The sequence below is a fragment of the Trichechus manatus genome, unplaced genomic scaffold, assembly GCF_000243295.1.
Source record: "Trichechus manatus latirostris isolate Lorelei unplaced genomic scaffold, TriManLat1.0 scaffold00127, whole genome shotgun sequence".
NCBI classification, from domain to species: Eukaryota; Metazoa; Chordata; class Mammalia; order Sirenia; family Trichechidae; genus Trichechus; species Trichechus manatus.
In genome coordinates, this window is record NW_004444063.1 from 5,154,040 (window position 1) to 5,180,906 (window position 26,867).

At 41.5% G+C, this 26,867-nt stretch overlaps 1 protein-coding gene across 1 annotated transcript in view; it reads left to right on the plus strand.

Moving 5' to 3' along the window:
• FSTL4 (follistatin like 4) overlaps positions 1–26,867 on the plus strand; it is a 482,307-nt gene that overhangs the window by 14,562 nt on the left and 440,878 nt on the right. The window contains 1 exon segment of the mRNA XM_004384723.1: positions 26,787–26,820. Coding sequence (XP_004384780.1) covers positions 26,787–26,820 — 34 coding nt within the window.

Below are 26,867 nucleotides of genomic sequence, written 5' to 3' on the forward strand. Positions count from 1 at the left end.
ACCTCACCATGGAAAATGAGAAAGGAGAAAGAATAATAAACAGAGCTCTAAGAAATCACCTATACACCAGCACATGGTGAGCAATTAACACAGTACAAAACATGTTCAGTTAGCAGTGTGGCCCAGACCATGGGTGGTGTGAAAGCTTAAAGCAGAGATGTGCTGGGTGGAAGGCAGGATTGGGAAGGAACTCTTAGAGGTAGAGGGCCTTGGAGAGAGGATGGCTGAGCTCTGGGTGGGCAGAGCTAAGTATTTAAGAAATAGGAGCCCTGTGAGTATAGGTGTGGGAGTAGAATCAGATCATATCTGATGGGAGGGGAAAAGAGAAGGGATTGGCTGGGGTAGATACCTGGGCTTGTTGGCAAGGTAACTTCATCAGGGACCCTTTGGTGGCCTGGAATGGAATTGCCTTTGAAGGTTCTCATGTAGAAAGAAGGGTTATTGCCAGGCCCCAGACTTTCTTCAGAGCCGACCACAGGATGCCCTGGTAGGCTCAGGGCAGAATCTTCAGGCAGCCTGTCTCTTCATCTCCTTTCTGAGCCACACCTCTTCCCTCCTCTGTTTCTCTCTCCTCTGCCTGCTCTCCTCTCCAAAGGCTGGCCTTTTCACAAAATGTAAGCAGCAGCCCACTGCCTCCAATATATAACATTAGCACATCAGCCCACCAGTGGCTTTGACCTCTTGACCAAATGATCTTACAGCTCTAGGGCCCTAAACTCTCACTAGAGTTCTGGCTTCTCGGTTCTTTTGTTCAAGGGAGAAAACCTGATTGGCTTACCTTGGGCAAGGGTCTGCCCCAATCCAGTTGACCTGTGGCCAGGGGCCAGTACCCATACTCGTAGTGGACATTCAGAGCTCTGAAGAGAGGGTATGGGTGCAGGGGTGGGCAGCTCTAGTGAGGGAGTGGGAGAGGGATTATTGTGGGTGGAGGGGGCTGGTAAAGCTGAGGTTGCTGTTGTTAGGTGCCATTGAGTCAGTTCTGACTCGTAGTGACCCTGTGTACAACAGAACAAAACACTGCCTGGTCCTGCTCAATCCTCACAATCTTTGCTATGTTTGAGCCCATTGTTGCAGCCACTGTGTGTCAATCCATCTCATTGAGGGTCTTCCTCTTTTTCACTGACCCTCTATTTTATCAAGCATGATGTCTTTCTCCAGGGACTGATCCCTCCTGATAACATGTCCAAAGTGCATTAGAAAAAGTCTCATCATCATTGCTTCTAAGGAGTGTTCTAGCTGTACTTCCAAGACAGATTTGTTCATTCTTCTGGTAGTCACTGGTATATTCAATGTTCTTCACTGAGGAGCCTGTCTCAAACCTCTCAGAAAGCACTCAGAACAATGTGAGCTGAGTTTTTATAAGTACGGGTGTCTTAGTTATCTAGTGCTGCTGTAACAGAAATGCCACAAGTGGATGGCTTTAACAAACAGAAATTTATTTTCTCACAGTTTAGAAGTCTAGAAGTCTGAATTCAGAGCACCAGATTGAGGGGAAGTCTTTCTCTCTCTGTCAGCTCTGGAGGAAGGTCCTTGTCTCTTCAGCTTCTGTTTCCTGGTTCCTTGGAGATCTCCATATATCTTGGCATCTATCTTACCCTATTTCTGCTGTCTATTACAGTAACCATGCCCACCTTGTCTTTGGTGATTAAGTGCTGTCACTTGGCCCCTACCACCACAGAGTCCAGTCAACCCCATTGTAGTTAGTTGTCTTAATTCAGTTAAGGCAGTTACCACTTCAAATATGACTCACATAAAATAGCGATCACAGCAGTCTTTGAGGATACTGAGGCTCTTCACAAGTTTTGTTCCTCACTGTTGTGGTGAAAGGTACGTCCTCTGGGCACTCCATGGGTGGGTCTGCATGTCCAACCTGATAAATCTGCTCTAACATGGCCAATTTCCCTAAGCCTTTGGATACCTTCTTCTACAGTATACTAAGGCAGGTCTGCCACTTCAACTTGATTTAGTGTAGGCCACCATATAATCCATGCTTCAGTGAACCAACTAAATAAACTATTAGATCCTCTTCTAACCTCTTGAGCTGAAACACTGAGTGAAGAATATGTGTTAGTGGGCTCATATAAATAAACTCAGACTGATCCAGTTTAACGTTCCTTGCACCATTATCCCACACCCTTAATAGTCATTCCCCACATATTCCCTAGGTTTCTGTTTGTATATATTAGAAAAATCAAGCAATTCTTTTGGAGTGTAGCATACCTCCTCCTGGGTCACACTTTGTACTTCACCTCTTAGGGCTTGTTGGGACTTAAGTCTAGTTATAGGTCTAAAAGCAGAAATGGGTGGTGGGGGTGGGTCCTGGGGACATTCAGCAATGTCTTATAAAGCATCTGCCTCAGGTGCCCCAGGCAATGTCCCATACACTGCCCCAGGTGATAGCTCAGACAAAGACTCTTCAGACACAGCTGGGTTAATCTCATCAGATGGGGGTGGAAGGGATAATGGTTTTACTATGGAGGGTGGCTTAGCAGGCAAAGATGAAGTAATATCTTCAGATGGGAGTAAGAGGGCTGGTTGTGTTGGCAGGAGTGATTCAACAGAATTTAGGGGCTCAATGCCCCTAACTCCTTATTATCTGTCCCTATGTCCCCATCCCAAGTTTCAGGATTCCATTTTTTCCCAATCAAAGCCCTCACTTTAACTTCAGACACCATTCAAGGTTGGGTATTCAGTTGGTGTTGTAATTTAGCCACTCTTACAAGACTCTGGGTTTGTTTTTGGCAATATCAGCTCTGTTACTACAAGGAATGAGGCTTTCTTTCAGGTCACAAGTGGCAACTTTCAGGTCTTTTATGAAACACTTGAGCTGTGACTCTGAAGCCCTAAGCTTATCTCTTTCTTTTACCAATTTTTCTGGGGAAAGCAGGACCAACCAACTAGCATCCCTATACTGCTTAGTTTGTTAGAAATGCTGAAAGGCATCAAATATACAGTCACCCAAAGCCTTGTTTCTCACAAATATTTGATTCAATGGTGGTGATATTTTACATATTTCTGTTGCCAACTCACACTATGGATTAGCAGTGCCCTTTCCCTACTGCAGTTAGAGTCATCAATGTATTTAAGTCTAGCCAGACTTAAGAACCAATTCAGAAAACTCATCCTTAAGATTTTGCTCCTCTAGAACCACTCGCAGTACCAAATATCTTAGACTGGGTTCTCTAGAGGAGCAAAACCAATGAAGCATATATATATAAACGTATATATAGAGATTTATCTCAAGGAAATGGCTCCCATCATTGTGGTGGCTGGCAAGTCCCAAATCCATGGATCAGGTGTCAGGCTGGAGGCTTCTCCTGACTCACGTGGTTGCAGGGGCTGACGAACCAAAAATCGGCAGATCAAGTGCAGACAGCTGGCTCACGTCCCAAGAGCTGGAGGTCAGAGGATGATGAGTTGGATGCAGGATCCAGAGAGAGCTTTGTCAGAATATCCACATATACTGGATGTAGGCCACACAATCGATGAAACTGATCATCTTTCAACTGATTGGCCTTTCTACTTTGGCTGATCACATCGGATGACAAAATAGAGGATGATTACATAGTATCTACAAAACCACTGAGAATCATGGCCTAGCCAAGTTGATACATAACCTTAACCATCACAATGGTGTATTTATGGAGATGAGTTTTCAGATCTACATTGCTGGAGTGAGTATGGGCTCTGGCAGGAGGGCCTGCCTATGTGATTTTAAATCTTTGCTCTTTTGCTTTACCTGCCTGCCTTCCTGTACCTGTCTCATCATTATCCTCACAACACCCGACCTGGCCTGTCTGGAGAATCAACTTATCTGTCCATAGGGTATCTCAGCAGACAGGCTATAAAATAGGCCCAGCCTCGAAAAGATTGACTCACGTCTTGCCAGTCTACCACCCTGAACCTCCCCTCCTTGGTACCTGTGTGCCTGGCTCCCAAGGCTCAGGTCCACACCCTCCTCACCACATTGACTAAAGGGAAACAGACTTTAGGGCTTGGACATGGCCTTGTGATTTGAGTCTCACAGGTAGCAGGGCGCTCCTTAGTGCAGCTGCTTTGAATCTTAGCTGGAATTGTTTTGGAGAAGGAAGAAGGACTATATGGGAGGGGAGCCTTGGCTTGACCAGATGTCTTTTCATAGAGGGTCCCCCATTGTGTGGGATTCAGTGAGCATCACAGTTGAGCTGCTGTGGGATAGTTAGCACCATCATCATACAAGACATGAAGATAGCCTCCAGCTCTGGGGCTCCGCTTTGCTCCCAGCAAGGTGCAAAGTCTTGTTGCATTAGGAGCTTGGCTTTTGTTACGCTGCCTATTTCTTTCCAACCAAGTTAGGTAGGGTTATGGAACCAGGACCACCTCTAAGGTAGGGAACATAGGGGAGGGTGGCCTCTGGAGCTCAGGGCTGGGAGTCTAGATGGCACCTCCTATCCTTCACTTACTGAAATAAGGAGGATAGGAACATTTCTTTGAATTTTATAGCCATTAATGAAGATAACATTAATAAACAGCTACCAAGTTATAAGTGGATTATTTCCTTGATTTCTCAAAAAGATTCTGTAAAGTATTATCTTGCTTATTTTAAAGATGTGGAAACTGAGACTTCAAGATAGTAAGTGAGTTATTTGAGGTCTCCCATATATTAAGGGGTGGAGCCAGTGTTTGCACCGGGCATTCTGAATATCCAGTTTGTGTTCCTAACCATGATGCTGTGCTTTTACCCCCAGTACATATTTTTGGGACAGTGGGGCTAGGAAAAGGACATTTGATGACCTTGAGTTTTTAAAGGCCAAAGCAGACTATATTATATCAGTTAAAGCCTGCTGTCTTAGTTATCTACTGCTGCTATAACAGAAATACCACAAGTGGATGGCTTTAACAAGCAGAAATTTATTCTCCCACAGTCTAGGAGGCTAGAAGTCCAAATTCAGGGTGTCACCTCCAGGGGAAGGCTTTCTTTCTGTTGGCTCTGGGGGAAGGTCCTTGTCATCAGTCTTCCCCTGGTCTAGGAGCTTCTCAGCGCAGGGACCACAGGTCCAAAGGACATGCTCCACTCCTGGCTCTTCTTGCTTCGTGGTAATGACTCTCCCTCCTCTCTGTTTGATTCTCTGTTTTATATCTTCAAAAGAGATTGACTCAAGATACAACCTAATCCTGTAGATTGAGTCCTGCCTTGTTAACATAACTGTCTCTAATCCTGCCTCATTAACATCATAGAGGTTAGGATTTACAACACATAGAATAATTACATCAGATCACAAAATGGTAGACTACCACACAATACTGGGAATCATGGCCTAGGGGAGTTGCTACACATTTTGGGGGGACACAGTTCAATCCATAACACCTGCCCACACCCCAGGGGGCAGAAGAACTTGAGGTTAACTCCACAGCTGTGACCTTCCCTATGAGGAGTGAGAGAAAATCCCTGCCTCTATTCACCCTCCCTCAGATTTTACCTTCTTTTTCGGGAAGGGGCTGCAGAACAGCCATTGAAACCATGAGAAGTAATGTCTCTTTGGCTATTTCCATCCAGTTCTTCCAGGGCATCCAATGGGGACTTTGCAGTCACTGCCTGGGTGAGACCCTGAGAGTCTTCCATCCTGGATGGCAAGGCAATCGGCTGCTAACCGAGAGGTTGGCGGTTCAAAACCACCAGTGGCTCCTCATGAGAAAGACATGGAAGTTTGCTTCTGTAGAGATTTACAGCCTCGGAAAAACCCTGTGGGGTCACTATGAGTTGTAGTCGACTCAATGGCAGTGGGTGGGTAGATGAGATGCAGCAGAGCACAGTAGTTAAGTGAGTAGACTCTGGGCCTAGACTTCCTGGGTCCATATCCAGGCTCAGCCACTTACTAGGTGTGTGATCTTGGCAACAAACGTCCCCTTTACATGCAAAAAACACAAAAACAACAACAAAAAACACCTCAAACAAAACAAAAAACCCTGATGCCTGTGTCCTACCCCCAGAGATTGTAATGTAATTGGTCTGGGGTATGGCCTGGGCTCTGGCAAGTTTAAAAGATCCCATCTGGGCACCGCTGGGTTAGCCTATGGAGAAAGTGAAGACAGAATGCCTACTTCTCTATATCACTGTTGTCAATGAACAGTGCATATAAAAATTGTTGAATGGTATGTTTTGTTGTGTGCATTTTCACAAAAAAACCATGATTAATGACACTAAATTGTACGTATAAACAATGTTGAAACAGCAAATGTTTTGTTACATAACAGATTTAACAAAATAAAGGAAAAAAAAGCCTACTTCTCTCATTGTGCTCTTAGCATATGCTCTTCAGGGGGAGAGTTGATTCAGGCTTTCATGGACGAAGCTTCCATGGCGCCTTCACCCCAAGTACCAGGCCCCTCCTGGGAGGTGGGGGATGAAGGCTGGGTGACTTCTGGCCTGGCCGATGTGGGCAAGTGTCTCTCTAACCAGGGAGTGTCACAGAGTGCTTTTGGCACACTCCCTCATCAGTTTTCACAGCAATCTTATAGGCATGTCTTAGTTTCCTGGGTCTGCTATAACAATACCACAGGTAGGTGGCTTTAAAGAACAGGAATTTATTGTCTCAAGAATTTATTGTTCAGGAGGCTAGATGTCTGAATTCAGGGCATGGGCTCTAGGGGAAGGTACTACTTTGTCTCTTTCAGCTTTTAGTGACTGCTGACAGTCCTTGGCCTTCCTGGGCTTATAGATGCATCTATCTCCATCATTACAGGACGTCTCTCTTCCCTTTATATGTCTCTGTGTCTATTCTGTTCTTTTTATAAGCCATCAATCAGAAGGGATTAGGTTTAGGACCTATTAATTGTATTCTCCTATGACCTCATTAACATAACAAAAGAAAACCCCTACCCCCACTCCTCACTTATTGACATCGTTGGGTTTAAAAGACGAGGTCATTACGCAAAAACCAGCATTATGTGAAAATGGAGGATGATTACATCATTACTTGAGTACCAAATTACATCATTACATAACTGCCAAACCACTGAGAATCGTGGCCCAGCCAAGCTGAGACATAACCTTAACCATCGCAGCCAGTGTTACTCTCACCTTAGTGCTCGTTACTGCCAGAGTTAATGAACGAAATAGTCAGATAGTAGATCTTTTACTATTGTAAATATGAAATGTCGGATAATAAGATAGCCAATAAATGAGGAGTGGGTGTATTTCCAAACTGGGTCCCACTCACAGGTACAGGGTTTAGGACTTCAACATATATTTTGGGGGGATACAGTTCAATCCGTAACAAGACACTACTCAATTTCATTTTACAGATGATAAAACTGAAGCTCATTGAGCTTCACACCTAAGGAGCAGGGAGAGGACATGAAAAAAAGCTGTTGGCTTTACCTGGGACTCTAGGATGGACTAAGTACTAAGTGAACATCAGCTATGCTAACTACTGGGTATCTTTCTTCTTGACTCTGTTATAAAAGAAAATTGAAAAAGACTTCTATTGCGCCTTAAAGGCTTTTTAATTATATATAACTCATTTAATTTAAAGTACTTTAAATTCCATTTTTAATATAAGTTTCATGGTGGTACAATGAAAGTGCCTTCTAATCAAAGAGTGCTTGGAAGTTTATCTCCCTGTACAGAAAACAGATACTCATGGGTGCCCCAACTGGTTATTTAAGACAGCAGTCAAAACTCACCACACATGAGTGTCCGACGTGTGGTGGAGGCTCGTGGGGGTGGGTAGGAGTGGCACCACTGAGAGCTGGGAAGGTCGGATGAGATGGTATGTGAAGAGGACACCACAAAGCGCCTGGCACGAGGACTGCTCATCACACGGAAGCTGCTGTTGTGACAATCACTGCATCTCTAGGGTCAGGGCTGCCTCCGCCGCTGGCTCTTATGCTGGTGCCACTGCTGTGAAGGGGAGGAGATGACCTTAGGGAAAGGCCCTGCTTGGTGGCAGATGGGGTGACTGAACATTCCTGAGCAGGGTAATGTCATGATCAGAGGGGACAGGTCTCTACTTGAGTATCAGCTTCCTGAGGACCCTTCCTGCTCTAAAATAACAAACCCTTGCCCCCATCCCTGTACCCCCTCCTCTGCTTTGTCACTGGGCCTCTTCTTCCCATGAGATATTCTGTATGTTTCCCTTGCTGGTTTCTTAACTGTCTCTGCATGGAAACCAATCAGGAGCTCTGCTGAGAGACCCAGGTGAGAATGGCTTGGGGAGAATCATCGAGATGGGAACAGCAGGCAGGGCCTGATGGAAATGCTTCCTCGAAGCTGAGCCTGCAGAGGCTGGAAGTGATGAGAAAGGAAATAATGAGGAGGTATAAGGGATTCCCTGGAGGACAGAGGGGGGTCACTGGCCAAGCAGGAGTGCCAGAGGGGTGGGTACCTCTCTTCTGGGCAGGGTGACAGTTTCTGGTTGGGATGCTTGGACTTTGGGGTTGGGAGTATGCCTGTCCTTCAAGTGTTTTTGGCTTTATCCTAGCAGACACAGCTCCCACCTGGCACTGGCCAGCAGCCGGCCTTCCCCAGCTTGCCCACACAACTCCTCACAGGGCTCGGCCAGATCCACCCACCCACAGGCCCCACCATGGCTCTGAAACTTTTTGCATCTTTTTGTCAGATCATCTACAGCTGTAGCCCCCACTCCACGTGCAAAAGCAAAATGAAAAACAGACTCAGACATGAGGGCTATGCTGGAGGGCAGCCTCCTTCCTTGTTTTGGTCTTTTAACTTTCTAAGCACAGATTATTCTAAACCTCATTTTGGGTTTACAGCTGGCAGAAAGAAAGGGAAAAAAAAAAGTGGCAGATTAGAATATCATGTTACACAGGTTGATGGTAAGTTTCATCATCTATCAGATGGTACCTGGAAGGTGTAATGAGTAATTGAAATGTAAACTCCTGCTCCTTTTTCTCCCAGGGGCCGTCTGTCCTTGTTCTCATCTCTCCTCTCCAACACACCCACAGGCGGTCTTGGTTTTGTTAGGGACATGGACTGCGGACAAAACCAGCACAAGGGAGATTCTTGCTTGGCAGAACAACTGGTGGATATGACACTTCTCAGAAAGAGGGATGTGTCTCAGTGTTTCCCTGTGGTTCTGCAGAAGCTCACCTACAAAGGAAAAGTATAGAGAGTTAGCCTTCAGTGACTGTCATCGTGTTCCGTGAGCCTCAAGAAGAACCTCACACTTCCCCACCTTTCTACCGGGAGATCTTGAAATAATCGGATTTCATTCTTGAAATACAATTTGGTTAGGCCCTGCAATATGCCGGGCCCTGGGCTGGGGTAGGAGATGAATGCAATGTGAACCGTTGCGGAGACAGATGCTGCTCTAGTAATTACAATCCAGCATGGCAGTTGCTTTTTTGGTTAAGTAGCTCTGCAGATAATAGGCTGGGTTTTGTCTTGTCAAGCCCTCCAAATGCCAGTGGCGATGAGGACACGAACTAATGCAGCGGCCCCTTGGGGCACCCAGTTACAGCCCTGTGCTGCTGTCGATGGTCCCAGGTATGGTGAGTGCTTGTTCTGAGGGAGACATGAATTGCTTTCCAAATCAGAAAGTTAATTTGTTTTTAATTTCTTGGATTGCCAGCGAGAGAAAACTGGAAAACGCCCCTCTTTCCATCTTGGTCTCTTAATCTGGTTACATGCAAACATTGTGTTTAACATGGGGAAATGATCAATTAGTTATTGACATTTATTCCATCAAATGTAATTTAGTGTTTACTTGTATTGCCGCTTTGGTAGGATTTGCTACAAAAGACTGCCTTAAATTCAGAAGCAATTTTTTTTTTAAACTATAAATGAATAATCTTTAACATATAGCTTTAAGTGATACCTAGAATTTAAAATAACTAAATGCTCATGTATTGTTTTATTCATTTTTTGCTTTTAAAAGTAAGAAAACTAGGATCCAAATCATCCTGAATTCTGAATGCCTGGAAAATATCCCCATACTTTCTTTTCTGCCTAGTGCCTGGTAGTCACCAATACCTTTTCTCTTTATGATATCACAGCTTCCTCTTTTACTAACCACCCTCTGTTTCCCCCCCCCCCCCCCGCAGGAAGCACTGGGCAGAATTGTCTGTGGGACTCGGCCCATGTTTCTAAGCCATCACTTCATTCATCCTGGCTGGGCTGTCTGGTCTGCCCATTTTACAGATGGGCAAACTGAAGTGGGAGGTCTGTGGGTAGCTCCCTCAAGGCTGCATCTGGTGGAGTAGCTACTAATGAAATCAGGTTATTTAGACCTACTGGAGGCTTTGGGGATGTTGTTTCATAGTCTCCCTCATGGACATAATAAAATTAATGTTCTCTATCAGTGAACTCATGGGGATGCTGTTGGTGGGTTCATAATAAGGAGCTATATATATTTAAAACAGGTGACTTGTTCCTTAATAGAAAAGAGATTTCTGGTCTCTTCTTTTTGTCTCTGATAAACCTGCCTTTAAACTGCCTTGCTCAGTTATTTAGATTTTCCAGTCCTGTGTACATACCGGTTTCCTTACACTGGTAAGATAGAAGATGGAAGGGACACAGAACTTGTTCCCTGTGTCATTCATGTTTCAACCCCAAAGTATTGGAGAACTGCACTTTCTTTAGGAGTTCTTGGGTGGTTCAAACAATTAATGTGCTATCTGCTAACCGAAAAGTTGGTGATTCGAGTCTACCCAGAGGTGCCTTGGAAGAAAGGCCTGGTGAAGTACTTCCAAAAAAATAGCCATTGAAAACTGTATGGAGAACAGTTCTACTGCAACACACATGGGGTCACCATGAGTCAAAATTGACTTGACAGCAACTAGTTTTTGGCTTTTTTTTTACTCTTGTGGTCATGCCCAACCCTCACCCTCCAGTTCTTGGTCTCCTGGAGGCCGTGAGAAAAGGAAACGAGGCAGAAGAGGAGCCTGACCCTCGAGGGTGGCATTTCTCAAGAGCCGGCACTTTCTTCTTTAGTATTATTTTTGAGCATTTGCTGCGGGCTCTGCAAGGCTGGAGGAGGCAGTGGATGTTCAGACTCTCCTCCAGAAAATCCTGTTCTTTGCTGGATTATTCAGCTTGGCTTTCAAGCTAGCCTCGAGTTTAGGGTTAATCTCTTAACCCTCTCGTCATCTGGCTTTGCAGACCCAGACGTGGTGTGCCAGGAAATCTAATAACTCTAAGGTTTTCCTTCTGCCTTTAGCTCAACCACACAAATGAGATGCCTCGTGTGCACTCAATAAATAGGAGCTAGTCACGGAGTGCACGCTACATAAGGCATTGCTTTATCTAGCTGTATCCTGTCAGTCCGAGTGAAGATGTTAGTTGCAGAATGGTGTCTTGCTAGCAAAGATGGAAGTGGTTAGAGTCAGATTTTAAGATCTGAGTGAATACATCAAAAATTGTAAGAAAGGTTGTTAAAGAGGCATTAGTTTTAAGAGCATCTCAGATATGAAAATCTTAGAAATTAAGTGTCAGAATTTCAGTAGTGATTAGTGCTGAATGTTAGCAAAGCTTCCATCTCAACTGTGCTAGTAAATGGTTCATAAATTGATCACATAGGCTTCCTCTTGTAGCTTCTTTAGGCAGTTAGGGCCTGAGGAACTCCGAAGTGGGGAACTTCTTCCAGCTACTCTGACGCTGGATGGAGACTGTCAGTCCCGGGCTCACCATCCGGAAACTCGGATGGGAGTGGGGTGGCAGCTGCCCACCTCAGCAGGCTGTGCCCCATCTGTCATGGGTGGCAGTTGTGTTAGTAAGGCAGGACTCAATCCACAAGACTGGATTGTGTCCTGAGGCAATCTCTTGAGATGTAAAAGACAGAAGTGAGCAGAGAGACAGGGGGACCTCATACCATCAAGAAAGCAGTGCCAGGAGCAGAGCGCGTCCTTTGGACCAGGGTCCCAGCGCGGAGAAGCTCCTAGTCTGGGGGAACACTGATGAGAAGGGCGAGAGAGAGAAAGCCTTCCCCTGGAGCTGACACCCTGAATTTGGACTTTTAGCCTACTTTAACTGTGAGGAAATAAACTTCTCTTCATTAAAGCCATCCACTTGTGGTGTTTCTGTTATAGCAGCACTAGATGACTAAGACACCATCTGTGCCAGACTTACATTTGCTTTGTCTACAGTATTAGGTTTTTAGGGTTGCTGTAACAAAATACCACAAAGCGGGTGGTTTATAAGAACATGAATTGATTCTCTCACAGTGCTGGAAGCTAATAGTCTGAATTTAGGGTGTCAGCAGGTCCATGTTCTCTCTGAAGGCTCTAGGAGAAGATCCTTTCTTATCTCTCTCAGCTTCTGGTAGCCCTGGGCTCTCCTTGGCTTGCAGCTGCAGCATAACTCCTTCATATGGCCGTCTTTCTTCTGTCTCTCTGTGTCTCTTCTCCTCTTTTATAGGACTCCACTCACATTGGATTAGGACCCACCCAACTCCAGTATGACCTCAGGTTAACTGATGATATCTTCAGAGACCCTGTTTCCAAGCAAAGTCATGTTCCCAGGTACCAGCGATTAGGACTTCAACATAAATTTGGGGAGGGTACACAATTTAATCCATAACACCTACATAGACCTGGCCATTTTGAGCCCTGCCCAGCTTACTGTTTTCTTTTCATTCTCTTCTCAGTAATGGATAGTTTTGACTCTACTTTCCTAATCCACGGATCCCTGGTGGCACAGTGGTTAAGAGCTCAGGCTGCTAACCAAAAGGTCAGCAGTTTGATTCCACTAGCCCCGCTCCTTGGAAACCCTACGGGGGCAGTTCTACTCTGTCCTATAGGGTCATTATGAGTCAAAATCAAGTCGACCGCAATGGGTTTTGTTCTTCACCCAGCATTTTCCCAGAAGTCACTGGAATCCCACAGTATTTTGAGTGACAGGCTGAGACTCACCCTTTCAAGCAAGAATGACAGAGAGCATGACTGAGGAGGTGAGACTTTGGTCTGGGACAGGGCTCCACCACCCCTTCCCAAGCCTCAGCCCTGTGTCTAAGATGGACAAAGAAAGTTTCAGGAATGAAATTTGAGGATCCTGATTCATACCGCTGCAGCCATCCTCCAGCTCTTTTTTGATAGCCAAAAATCTGTAATAGATTTTTAGATTATGAAAAATATTACTCAGCACTCACATTATATTGATTCAAAAATAAAAGTTATGCAGTTCAACTGCACAGTAAAATACAGCTTTATGGAATGGTAATTTTTTTATTTAAGTTCTTCTACATTATAGTAGAAGATAATGGATTCAAGAAGGGTACAATAAGGAATAAAGCTGTTGTGTTGTATTGGTTAAATGACATTTAAAATGATTTGGCTGTCAAATTTGTGGAAAGGTTATGAACAGTGAATGAAAAATCTAAAATTAATTCTCTACCTCAAGAAAGTATGATTTATAACATAATAAAATTAGATTTTTCGTTAAAGAAATTTGGTCATTAAGTAATGCTGGTGCACTAACTCTTATTTATAACCATCTGGTTTGAAGTTTCTGCAGAAAATAATTTCTTCCTTAGGCAATACATCCGGGGCCTTGGTGTCATTATGTCAGTGAATTTTGTTCTGTACACTTCTGCTACAGCTTTTTGGGCATTACTTTTTCAAGTACTGGAAAGAGTGATTCTTATTTAGCCTCAATAATTGAGGAAGCTATTGAACTCTGTTACCTCCCCCAAGTGATCTTATCATCTCTTCCCCTTAGTCATTTTCATTAATGATAATGATGATGATGTTGGCTAACATTTGAGGACTATCTGTGTCAGACACCATGCTAAGCATGGAATAGATTAATTATCACTTCCTTTGATCATCACAGCTAGTCCATGAAGAAGGTACTATTCCTGTCTTTACTTTACAATGAACAAACCGAGGCTTAGGAAGGTTAAGGTGGCAGGGGCATAGTACCAAAAAACCAAACCCATTGCTGTCGAGTCTATTCCCACTCATAGTGACCCTGTAGAACAGGGTAGAACTGCCCCGTAGGGCTTCTAAGGCTGTGAATCTTTACAGAAGCAGGCTACCACATCTTTCTCTCAAGGAGTGGCTGGTGGGTTCGAACTGCAGACCTTTCAGTTAGCAGTCAAGCACTTTAACCACTGAGCCACCAGGGCTCCTTAGGGGCACAGTAGACAGGAACAAGTCAGAAACCAGCCCAGATCCATCTGATGTCAGAGCCCCAGCTCTTAAGCCCTGTTATATTTCTTATGAATATTTGTTGAGTATTATCTTTGAGGTAGTATCAAGTAGTGGTAGGATTCCAGAGATCCAATTCTAGTCCTGACTTGACCACTTACTACTCGTGTGATATCAGCAAGTTGTATCTTTTCCCTCAGTGTGATTTTCCTCATTTGTAAATTGGGGCTCAACTCCTCTATTCAACAAACTTCTGATGTGTATTATTGGGTGAAACACACACGCACACATAAACATACACACGCAAACCAAACCCATTGCCATCAAGTTGATTCTGACTCATGGCAACCCCATGCATTTCAGAGTAGAACTCTGCTCCATAGAGTTTTCTGTAGCTGTGATCTTTTGGAAGCAGATTGCCAGGACTTTCTTTTGCAGTACTGCTAGGTGGATTGGAACTGCCAGCCCTTCAGTTAGTAGTAGAGCTCAAACTGTTTGCACTACCCAGGGACCTTGTACTATTCGGTACTTTATCCTATTATATTTTTAAATTGAAGTGTATTATATACATGGTAAAGTGTACACATTGTAAATGCACAGCTCAATGAATTTTTACAAAATGAACATACCCGTGTAACCAACACCCAAATCATAATATAGAACATTTCTAGCACCCCAGAAACTACTCTTGTGCCCCTTAGTTGTTACCTCCCCAAAGGTAATCACTACTCTGTCACCTTAGATTGCTTTTGCTTGTTTCTGAAATTTGTAGAAATAAAATCATAGATATCGTATTTTTGTGTGTGCCTTCTTTATCTCAACATTATGTCTGCAAGATTCATCCAAGTTATTGCATATTGCAGAGTTTATTCATTTGCATTGATGTGAAGTTTTCCATTGTATGGATATGTTACAATTTATCCATTCTATTGTTGGTGGACATTTGTGTTCTCTGTTCTTGACTATTACACATCATGCTGCCGTCAGCATTCTTGTGTTTTGATACTCATGAATGCACTTTCATTGGACATTTACCTAAGAGTGGGACTGTTGGGTCAGGATAACAGAAAATCACGTTAGTTATTTTACTAGAATTTAATATATGGAATTAGTTGAAACGTGTTGATGAATTAAAAACACAAAAAGGAAGCACTGAGATAACTAAGAGCAATAACTGCAGGAAGCAGCTATTGTCCCCAGGGTCGAGGGAACCAGAGGAAGATGCTGGGGTTATCAATGCCTAGAAGCTCAGAGAAGGAGCCTGCAGAGCTGGGGCTCAGCCCAAGGAGGAGAGTCCTGCTGGGGCTGGTACCTCCAAAAGTTTGAAAATTATAGGTGCTCCACAGCCTGGTAAACATTTGGTATGATCAGGTTGTTTTTCTTTTTTTTTTTTTAAGTATCTATTCTGTGGGTATATAGTAGTATCCCATTGTGGTTTTAATTTGGGAAGTGCCTATTCAAGTGTTTTGCTCATTTTTCAATTAGATTGTCTATATTTTCTTATTGATTTGTGGAAGTACATTACATATTCCAAATGAGTCACCTGTCAGATATAGGTATTCCAAATATATTCCCTGGAGGGCTTGCCTTTTCACTGTCTTAATGGTGTCTTTAAATGAACAGAAGTTTTTATTTTTTAATTTCTATTTATTTTGTTGTTGTTGAGAATATAAATAGCAAAACATACACCAGTTCAACAGTTTCTACATGTACCATTTAGTGACATTGATTATCTTCTTTGAGCTGTGCAACTATTCTCACCTCCTTTTCTGAGTTGTTCCTCCCCCATTAACATAAACTAGCTGCCCCCTGAGGTTCCTATCTAATCTTTCAAATTGCTATTGTCACTTTGATCCCATATAGATAGTTCTTAAAAGAGTGTAATGCTCAAGGCAGGCATTTTTTTTTTTTTTTTTTTTTACTAGTTAAGCTAAATTATTGTTTGGTTTTAAGAAGATTTCAGGGGCTATTTTTGGTTTAAGGTTTAAAGATGATCTCAGGGCTATATTTTTAGGGGTTCATCCAACCTTCATGGCTCCGGGAAGTCTGGAGTCCATGAGAATTTGAAATTCTGTTTTGCATTTTCTCCTTTTGGTCAGGATTCTTCTATAGAATCTTTGATCAAAATGTTCAGTTAATGGTAACTGGGCACCATCAGTTCTTCTGGTTTCATGACAAAGGAGACAGTTGTTCATGGAGGCAATTAGCCACACATTCCATATCCTTGTATTCCTGACTCTCCTTCTTCCTCTTGAACAGAAGTCTTAATTTTAATAAAATTCAGTATACTATTCTTTTCCTTTATGGTACTTCATTTCACATTCTATTTCAGCAATTTTTACTTACTTGAGTCATAAAGATATTATCTTATGATATTTTATAGAGAATTTATTGTTTAACTTTTCACATTTAGATCTACAGTCCATCTGGAAATTTTTATGTATGTTGTAAGGTAGGGGGGGTCAAGGTTTTTTTTTTTTCTATATGGATGTCTGATTGATCCAGCATCATTTGTTGAAAAAAGTCATCCTTTTCTCTTTGTACTGCAGTGACACTTTTGCTGGGAACTGCATATGTATGGTTTGTTGCATAACTTTGAATTCTGTTCCATTGGACTGTTGGTCTATCCTTGCTCCAATACTAAAAACTGCTTTGATTACTGTAGCTGTTTGTTAATCCCTGATAACTAATAGAATAATCTTCCAATAGTGTTCTTCAAATTATTCTAGTGTGTTTTGGCTCTTTGAATTTCCATATATGTTTTAGAATCCGTTTGTCAGTTTCCATGAAAAAACATCTCCTCTGGGGTTTTGATTAGAATTACAGTGAATCTATAGACCAATATAAAGAGAACTGACATTGTAACACTATTGAGTCGTCTAATCTATAAACATGGTGCGTTCCTTCATTCGTTTCATCTTCTTTAATTTCTCTTTGCATTATTTTGTTCTCTAGGTTGAGACCTTGATCATCTTTCGTTAGATATAATGTTTATTGATGTGATTATAAGTTACATTGTTTTAAAACATCATTTTCTAATTGTTTGCTAGCAAAAATAAATACTATTGATTTTATCTATGGATTTTTTTATCCAATGACTTTGTCAAATTCATTTTATTAATTCTAACAACTTGTCTGTAGATTCTCTTGAATTTTCTGTGTACACAATCTTTTCTGCAAATAATGTAAGTTTTAATTCTTCCCTGCAATCATTGCACTTGCTCCTTTTTAAAATTATTTTTCTTTTTTTGATTTCTGCACAGATAAGTACCTTCAGTACATTGTTTAGTAGAAGTCCTTATGGTAGACATCCTTGTCCCCTTCCCACTAAGGGGAAAACTTTCAATATTTTACCACTAAATTAAGATGGATTGACACAGTGGCTGCAACAATGGGCTCAAGCATAACAATTGTGAGGATGGCACGGGAGTGGGCAGTGTTTCGTTCTGCTGTACATAGCGTCACTATTAGTTGGAACCAACTCGATGGCACCTAACAACAACAAATGTATCATTTGCTGTATGTTTTTGTAGATATGCTTTTTCAGATTAAGGAAGTTCCCTTTTCTTCCTAGTTTCTAAGAGTTATTTTTTTTTAAATCATGAAATAGTGTCTAATTAAATGCTTTTCATGCATGTTGAAATGAGTACTTGGTTTGTCTTCATTATTCTGTTGTGTGGATTTTGGCAAACTGCCCTGTATTTCTGGAATAAACCCAACTTTGTCATGATAGTTTATCATTTTTATATATTAATTGATTTGATATGTTAATTTTTTTAAAAGAATTTTTAATCAGCTGTTATAAGTAATATCGACCTATAATTATATGCTTTCTTATAATGTCCTTGTCAGGTCTTACTATCAAATTTATGCTGACCTCATAAAATGAATTGAATAGTAGGCCCTCCTTTTCTAGTCTCTAGGAAACTTTTGTGAGATTGGTGTTATTTTTTTTATTGTGGTAAAGTATACAAAACATAAAATTTTCCATTTCAACCATTTTTCAAGTGTACAATCCAGTGGCATTAATCACACTCACAATGTTGTGCAGCCATCACCACTGTTTATTTCCAAAACTTTTCATCACCCCAAATAGAAACTCTGTACCCATCACACAATACCTTCCCACTTCTCCGTCCCCCTAGCCCATGGTAACCACTAATTTACTTTCTGTCTCTATGCATTTGTCTGTTCTAGATATTTCAATAAATAGGGCCATACAGTAGTTGTCCTTTTGTGTCTGGCTTATTTCACTTATCATAATATTTTCAAGGTTTATCCATGCCTTAGCATGTATAAGAACTTCATTCCATTTTATGGATGAATAATATTCCATTGTACATATGTACCACATTTTGCTTATCCATTCATCTGTTGATGGACACTTGAGTGGCTTCCACCTTTTGGCTATTCTAAATAATGCTGCAGTGAACATTAGCATATGAGTATCTCTTTGAGTCCCTACTTTTAATTCTTTTATTATGTACCTAGGAGTGGAATTTCTGGATTGGATGGTAATTCTATGTTTAACTTTCTGACGAGTGACCAGACAGTCTTTCACAGCAGCTGCACCATTTTACATTCCCACCAGCAATAGATGAGGGTTTCAATTTCTTCATGTCCTCACCAACACTTGTTATATTTGTTTTCTTTTTTTCTGATAATAGCCATCCTAGTGGGAGTGAAGTGGTATCTCACTGTGGTTTCGATTTGGATTCCCTAATAACTAATGAAGGCCCCTAGGTGGCGCAAGTGGTTTGCACTCTACTAACTTAAAGGTCAGCAGTTTGAACCCACCCAGTGGTGCTGCAGAAGAAAAGTCTGATGATCCTGATTTGAACTTCTTGCCAGAGAACATAGCTCTGATGACACTTTGAATTCAAACTTCTAGCCTGGAGAACAGTGAGAAAACCAATTTCTGTTCTTTAAAATCACTCACTTGTGGTATTTTTGTTATGGGAGTACTGGGTAACTAAGACAGATACCTAAGGATGAATTGGCTTTCTTTTTCTTTTGTTTTGATTTATCTTACTTGGGGTTTGTAGAAATTTCCAAATATTCAGCTTGATATCGCTGATCAATTTTGGAAAATTCTGAGCCAATAGCTCTTCAAATATATATATTTTCTGCTCTTTTTTTTTTTAGCTCTTTAAATATTGATTATTCCCAATTTTCTCTCTCCTTTCATTCTGAAACTTCAATTAAATGTTTGTTAGACCTTTTCACCATGTCCTGTAATGTCTCTTATGCCCTATTTTTATACTTTTTCTTTTTCGTTTTCCCAAATCTTCTCTGTTGTTATTTTCTACTAGCCTAGCATCCAGTTTACTGTTCTTCTCTTTAGTTCTGTTTAATCTTCTGCTAAATTTATCTGTTAAATTTTCAGTTATGGAGTCTTTCAGTTCTAGAATTTCCACTTAATTATTTTTATTATAGATTTCAATTCTAGAGTGAAATTCTACATCTTCTATTTTCTTGAGCATAGTACTTATTCTTTTTTTGTTTGTTTATTGTTATAGTTTAAATGAAGTTAACTTTTCAGGTTAGTCTCCCATACAAAAATTTATACATACATTGTTATGTGACCCTAATTGTTCTCCCCATACTGTTACAGCACACTCCTCCTTTCTACCCCTGATTCCCCATGTCCATTCAACCAGCACCTAACCCTCTCTGCCTTCCCATCTCACCTCTGGACAGAAGCTGCCCATTTAGTCTCTTGTATCTACTTGAGCTAAGAGGCACCCTCCTCACGAGTATCACTTTATGTCCCACAGTCCAGTCCAATCCCTGTCTGAAGAGGTGGCCTCGGAAATTGTGTTAGTTCTGGGCTGTTAGAGAATCCGGGGACCATGCTTTCCAGGCTTCTTCCAGTCTCATTCAGACCATTAAGTCTGGTCTTCTTACTAGAATTTGAGTTCTGCACCCCACCTTTCTCCTGCTCCGTCAGGGACTCTCTGTTGTGTTCCCTGTCAGGGCAGTCACTGGTGGTAGCCAGGCACCATCTAGTTCTTCTGGTCTCAGGATGACGCAGTCTCTGGTTTATGTGGTCCTTTCTGTCTCTTTGATTATAATATGTCTTGGTGACTTTCTTTTGGGATCTGCCTTATGTGGGGTTTGGTGAGCATCTTGGATAGATATCTTCTCATCTTTCATGATATCGGGGAAATTTTCTGCCAACAAATCTTCTACAATTCTCTCTGTATTTTCTGTTATTCCCTCCCTCCGCCCCCGTTCTGGTACTCCAGTCACTTGTAGGTTATTCCTCTTGATGGAATCCCATATAAGGGATTCTTATTTTTTTAAAATCCTTTTATCTGATTTTTCCTCAAATAAGTTGGTGTCAGATGCTTTATCTTCAATCTCTCTAATTTTGACTTCCATTGCCTCAATTCTGCTCCTATGACTTTCTATTGAGTTGTTTAATTCTGAAATTTTATTGTTAATCCTCTGTATTTCTAATTGCTGTCTCTCTATGGATTCTTGCAGCCTGTTAAATTTGTCATTATGCTCTTCTCTAATCTTTTAAATTTCCTCTATTGTGTGTTATGCGTTTTGCTTAATTTCCTTCCTAACGTCTTGAAGAGTTCTGTATATTAATCTTTTGTATTCTGCCTCCAGTAATTCCAAAAAATTTTCTTCCTCTGGAAAATTTCTAGATTTATTTTGGGAGCTTGCTGAAGCCATCATGGACTGCCTCTTTATTTGATTTGATATTGACTGTTGTCTCTGAGTCATCAATAAGTTATTATATTTATTTATTTTATGTTTGCTTACTGTGTCCTAGGTTCTTGTTTTGTTTTGATATGCCCAAATAGGCTGCTCATGTGAGATAGTTTGATTTTTGGCATCTTTGAATCTCTAATGTCATGTCACCAGGTGGTTAGATCTGTTACTAGATATGTGAGCTCAGGAGTCTGCCCACTCCTCCAGTATGGATTCAGCTTAGGTGCCCAGATAGATAGCCACCAAGTGTGTGGTGCAGGCTCTCACCTACAGTCCTAGATAGGTATGGGTGATTGGTGTAGGCACAGGCATCTAGCTGCAGCAGGGTGACACACTCTGAGCAAGACAGGGGGTTGACATCTGTCCCTGAGTGTCCAGGAGGAAGGTGTGTACCTGTTCCCTAGAGCGCGTAAGTGGATGGGTTTTCCAGCCAGACTATGAGCACTCAGTGCTGTTGGCTGTAAGGACTGGGAGACACCTCTTATTCTTGGGCACCTATCACAGGTGGCTAGGTGGCGTGGGTGGAGCCAGCAGTCCTCAGGCTCCCGATGTGGGTAGGTGAAGACCCTGCTTAATGGGCAGAGCAGTGTCAAATGTCACGAACCTGCCACAAAATGGTTCAAGTTAGACTTCTGGTATATACCCTGTTGTACTGTCGTAATGAGGGCCTATGCTGTTGAAATGGGACCACACATGCCTATGCAGGGGGAAAGGCACTCAAAGTCCATGGATCCCTTATTCCTGTGCCTAGGAAAAGGAGCTGTGCCTGCCCTGGCTTAGGGGAGCTGGCAGTTTATTTTTGCCCCTGTTTGTTAATTTGTTCACTCTGCAAGGCCAGGAGAATTCCTCAGGGTGTGTGACAGGTCCTACTCCCAGCCCAGGGGACTCGGCAATTGCTGAAGCCATTCTGGGACCCACTGCAAAGCAGGGAGTGGGGAGGTAAATGGGAGAGAGGTTTTTCCCTAAGGGGGATGTTTTTGATCCGTGTGGTAGGCCGGACGCAAGTACTTATTTTGTGCCGATTGAGGGCTGTTTCTCACTGGTTCTGGGTGGCTGAGTAGACTCTCTGCTGCTGCGTCTCTCCCGGTGCAGAATACGCCTTCCGAACACTGCTGCTTGCCTGCCTCACCACTCATCCTTGAGCTAATCAGGCCTGAAGGGCTCAGGCTCTCTCTGGGTCAGGTCTGGCAACTCCTCACTGCTTCCAAACCGTCTCTCCCTCCCCCGCCACTCAGTCTGGTTCCTCAACTTTGCCTTTGATATTCAGGACTCCTAGATTGTCATATATCATTGATTCACTTGTTTAATCGTGTCTTTGTTGTAAGAGGGTCCACCAGAAACATCTGACTACTCCACCATCTTGGCCCTGCCCCCTGCATAGTACTTATTCTAAAGTTTGTGTCTGGTAGCTCTAAAATCTGGATAACCTGTGGGTCTGTTTCTATTGCCTGTTTTCTTAGAATTTAGTCATATGATCCTGTTTCATGTCATGCCTGGTAATTTTGTATTTAAACTAGATATCATGCATGAAAAAGTCATAAAACCTTTGGATAACTTTATTGTCTTCCAGAGAGGATTTACATTTCTTTGTTAGATCTACTGAGAAATAGATACGGTTTGAGGATGTACGTCTCAACTGAAAGTATGTGGCATTTATCTGGGCCACTCTTTCTTGGTAAGCCTAATTTTTTTCTCCCTAGATCAATGATACTGTCCAAATCTGTGCTTAGTTTTTTAGCTTAGTAGAAACTACATTTTTTTTCTTATTTCTCCATCTCTTGTCGTTTATACATGCAGCTTAGATATAATGACACACACACACACACTCACACACGTATATCTTAGGAACAACTAAGGGGGAAGTTGTGTATAGAATATTGGGATATTAGGCTTACTTTTCTCTGGTTCCCCCTTTTCCGGGATTTGGGACCTTCAGCTTCTGGCTGTTTTGGTAGCTGGGAACACTAACGTTTATCTCCTGGCTCAGTGATACTTTAATCTCTAAGCATCACTTTCTTTTTGGCCTCTGTGCAAAACAGCAAATGCCTCAAGGGGAAAATATGGCAGAGAATATAGGGCTCACCTCAGTGGATTTATCTGCTCTTCAAAATCTTGACCTTTTAAGTCCTGACTGCCTTTAATGCTCTCAGATGCCTTCAAAAAACTTTTTGTTTATTTTTTATTCAAATTTTATAGTTCTTAGCAAAAGTATTAGTCTAATACAAGCTACTTTTTCATAGCCTAAATCAGAATTCTATCTCATGTAATTTTCACAACATGCCTATAAATTAAATATTATTATATAGAATGTTATGGTTATCTAGTATGATGTTATATGCATAGACTTTGAGATCAGACATTGGGATTTAAATATCAGCTGACCACTGATCAAATGTTAGACCTTGGACAAGTGTAACCTCTCTGAACCTCTGATTCCTCCTCCTTTTAATCAATATCTGAAAAATGAAGTGGAAAAAACCTTTAAAGATCAGATAGTCCCAATTTTATTTAAGCTATTTAAAAACATAGTAAAAGGAAAATTACCAAATTCATTATGTGAAGCTGGTATTATTTTAATTCCTAAATCTAGAAAAATAGTACCTAAAAAATCATAGATCAATCTCGCATATGAATACCAGTGCAAAACATACTGAAAAGAATAGCAAACAGAATACAACAGCATATTTTAAAAATACATCAAGACAAAGAAGAATTTAGTCCAGAAGTACAGGTGTCTTAGTTATCTAGTGCTGCTATAACAAATATCACAAGTGGATGGTTTTAACAAAGAGAAGTTTATTTCCTTACAGTAAAGTAGGCTAAAAGTCCAAATTCAGGGTGTCAGCTCCAGGGGAAGGCTTTCTGTCTCTTGGCCTTCTCATCAGTGTTCCCCCGGACTAGGAGCTTCTCTGCACAGGGACCCTGGTCCAAAGGAAGCGCTCTGCTCCTGGCACTGCTTTCTTGATGGTATGACGTCCCCAGTTCTCTGTTTGCTTCTCTTTCCTTTTATCTCTTGTAAGGTAAAAGTTGGTGCAGGCCACACTCTAGGAAAACTCCCTTTACATTGGATCAGGGATATGACCTGGATGAGGGTAGTGTTACAATCCCACCCTAATCCTCTTTAACATAAAATTACAATCACAAAATGGAGGCCAACTGCACAATTCTGGGAATCATAGCCCAGCCAAACTGATACACACATTTTTTGGGGGACATAATTCAAACCATGACAACAGGGATAGTTGAATATTATGAAATCTCCTATATGAGCAATAATATTAATAGAGGTAAGGAGAAACAATCATATGATCATCTCTATAACTCAGGAAACATATTTGTTAAAATTCATCACACATTTATTTTATTTAACAAATAATGTATTGAGCATTGCTCTATTCCAGCACTAAGAATATAGGACTGAAAAAGATAGTGGCACCATCCCAACTCACATTGCAGTGGAGGGAAATAGTCAATAAATAAATGAATAAGGGGCAAGCTAGTGTTAGCTAGAATATACATTTATTGAAAAAAGACTCAATAAAATATGCATTGATTTCATTAATATAATAAACATATAGTCAACATCTTACTTAATGGAGAAACACTAGAGGTTCTTTTCTTAACGTCAGAAACAAGAGAAGGATCCCTACTATCTCTACTACTATTTAACATTAGGTTGAAGAATTTACCAAAGCAACAAGATAAGAGAAAGCAACTAAAGGCATAGGGATTGGAAAGAGATAAAATTATCACCATTTGCAGATCATATAAATATACAAATGGAAACCCCAAAACAAACAATGGAAAAACTATTACAAACAATAAGAAATTCAGTCAAGTGGGTAGTTACAAAGTCAACATATGAAAATCAATTGCCATCATGTTACACACAAAAACCAGTTAGAAGATACAATGAAAGAGAAGATTCCATTTATGGTAACAATATCATATAAAAAATTATTCAAAATATAACCCACCCATTGCTGTCAAATTGATTCCCACCCATAGTGACCCTGTAGGACAGAGTAGAACTCCCCATAGTGTTTCCAAGGCTGTAAATCTTTATGGAAGTCGATTGCCACGTATTTCTCCTGTGGAACAACTGGTGGGATTGAACCGCCGACCTTTCGGTTAGCAGCTGAGCGTTCAACCACTGCACCACCAGGGTTCCTTACTCAAAAATATACACAAGTAAAATTATAAAACATTCTTTAAATAAACAAAACTAGATCTGGACAAATGATTAGAAAAACCATGCTATTAGATAAGACATGCATTATGTAGACATCAGCTTTCCCTAAATTAATTTAGAAATTGTATGTAATCCCAAAAAAATTCCATTAAGTTTTTTCTGTAGCTATAAAAGTTGGTTATGAATATCTCCTATTACACTGATTCTAGTTATTCCCATGGAGCCCTGGTGGTGCAATGGTTAAGCGCTCAGCTGCTAACAAAAAGGTAGGCAGTTTGAACTCACCAGCTGCTCTGCAGGGCATTTCTACTCTGTGCTATAGGATTGCTATAAGTTGCTATGACACATAACAACAGTTATAGCCAGGAATGGAGGTGCCAGCCCCAGAAGCAGGGAGCTAAGGAGCAGTTTGGGAGGAGATGGGGATTGCTTTTGTGCCTGATGTGCTTCATGGCTCACATTATCTCTCATTATACTTATCACTCTCCATGCCCCTTTTTCTAAACACTGATCTGATGAATGCTTCTTCAGGTACCAGCATTCATTTGGATAATTGTGTTATGCTGACGGACGGTTGGCCTATAACACATACCTTCCAAAGGTCTCCAATTGGGCTTTTGACTCACTGGGCAGATGGCAGTCAGAGAGTGCCATTCGGGTAGGGTAAACTTTTCATGCCTCCCCAGTTTCATCTATAATGCTGCCTGTCCCTCCTGACCACAAAAGGATGCTATACAGGAATGCTGAAGTGTGAAATATAATGCAATTTGCTTAAAAAAATGCTGGCATTGAACGATCCTCTTGGTCATGGTGGTGAGGTGATAGCCCAAGTTGGTGTTTTCTCTTCTCCTTTCTTCTTTAGTTGCTAGCATAGATTTTCAGCTTATTCTCAGTACTAGAATTTTTGTCCTAAACTGGTCACTTACGATGGATTATACATATTTTGTGTTAGTTATGAAGCCACAATATACGTTTCTAGATTTTTCTCCACATTCCTTCTCACCTGACCTTGTCTTGCTTCTTGAGCATACTGTGTACTCTCCCCCCTCCCCCAAGATTGTCTTATGCCACTCTCTCATCCTGGTGCACCCTCCGTCTCTTGTTCCTATCTGAAATCCTACCCCATTCTTCAATGCGATTCTCAGAGGTCAAAGGCCGGTGGTCAAACCCCTTTCCTTATGTTTCCAGCTGAACGTGTGAATATACTGCTCGTTATTAAGGCAAAAATACCCTTTTGTTTCTCAGTAATTTGTGCTTGACAGTGGCATGGACTAGCTCTCCAAATTGTCCATAAGATTCCACCCTTGGGAAACTACTGGGTTGAACACAGCAAATCCCCAGGCCAAGTCAGTGACCCGCACAGGAGCAATAGTGGTCTTCAACATGGCTTCACAAAGTAGAACCTGCAGCTGGTCAAGTAATTCTGGCTCTTGTCTACCTATGTTTTCCTCGGGCCCTATAAGCATCAACAGTCCAGGCAGAGGGCTGTGCATCAACCTGGAAAAGGGTCAGCCCAGCTATGACATATGGGAGGCCCTAAGAGTTGGCTATGTTCATTAAAAGCTGCATAATTAGTAATCTATTTTTTGCATTAAGTCCCCAAAGCAACACATGGTATGCTTACATTTATAGATATATGTGTGGAGAGTTTAATAGACCCAACTTTGCCGAGTGTTAGATTCTTCACCTTTTTGTGAAAATGTGACTAAGAGGTGAGATATTTGCAAGTATCCTGTATGCATGAATTATTCTTCAAAAACACAAAGTCTTTCTTTTCTTGCAGGAGTCCAGAAGCTTTGAAGTCACAAGAAGAGAAGGTAGGGAAAATGAACTCATCCATTTCATTCTCAGTGTTGACATTTTG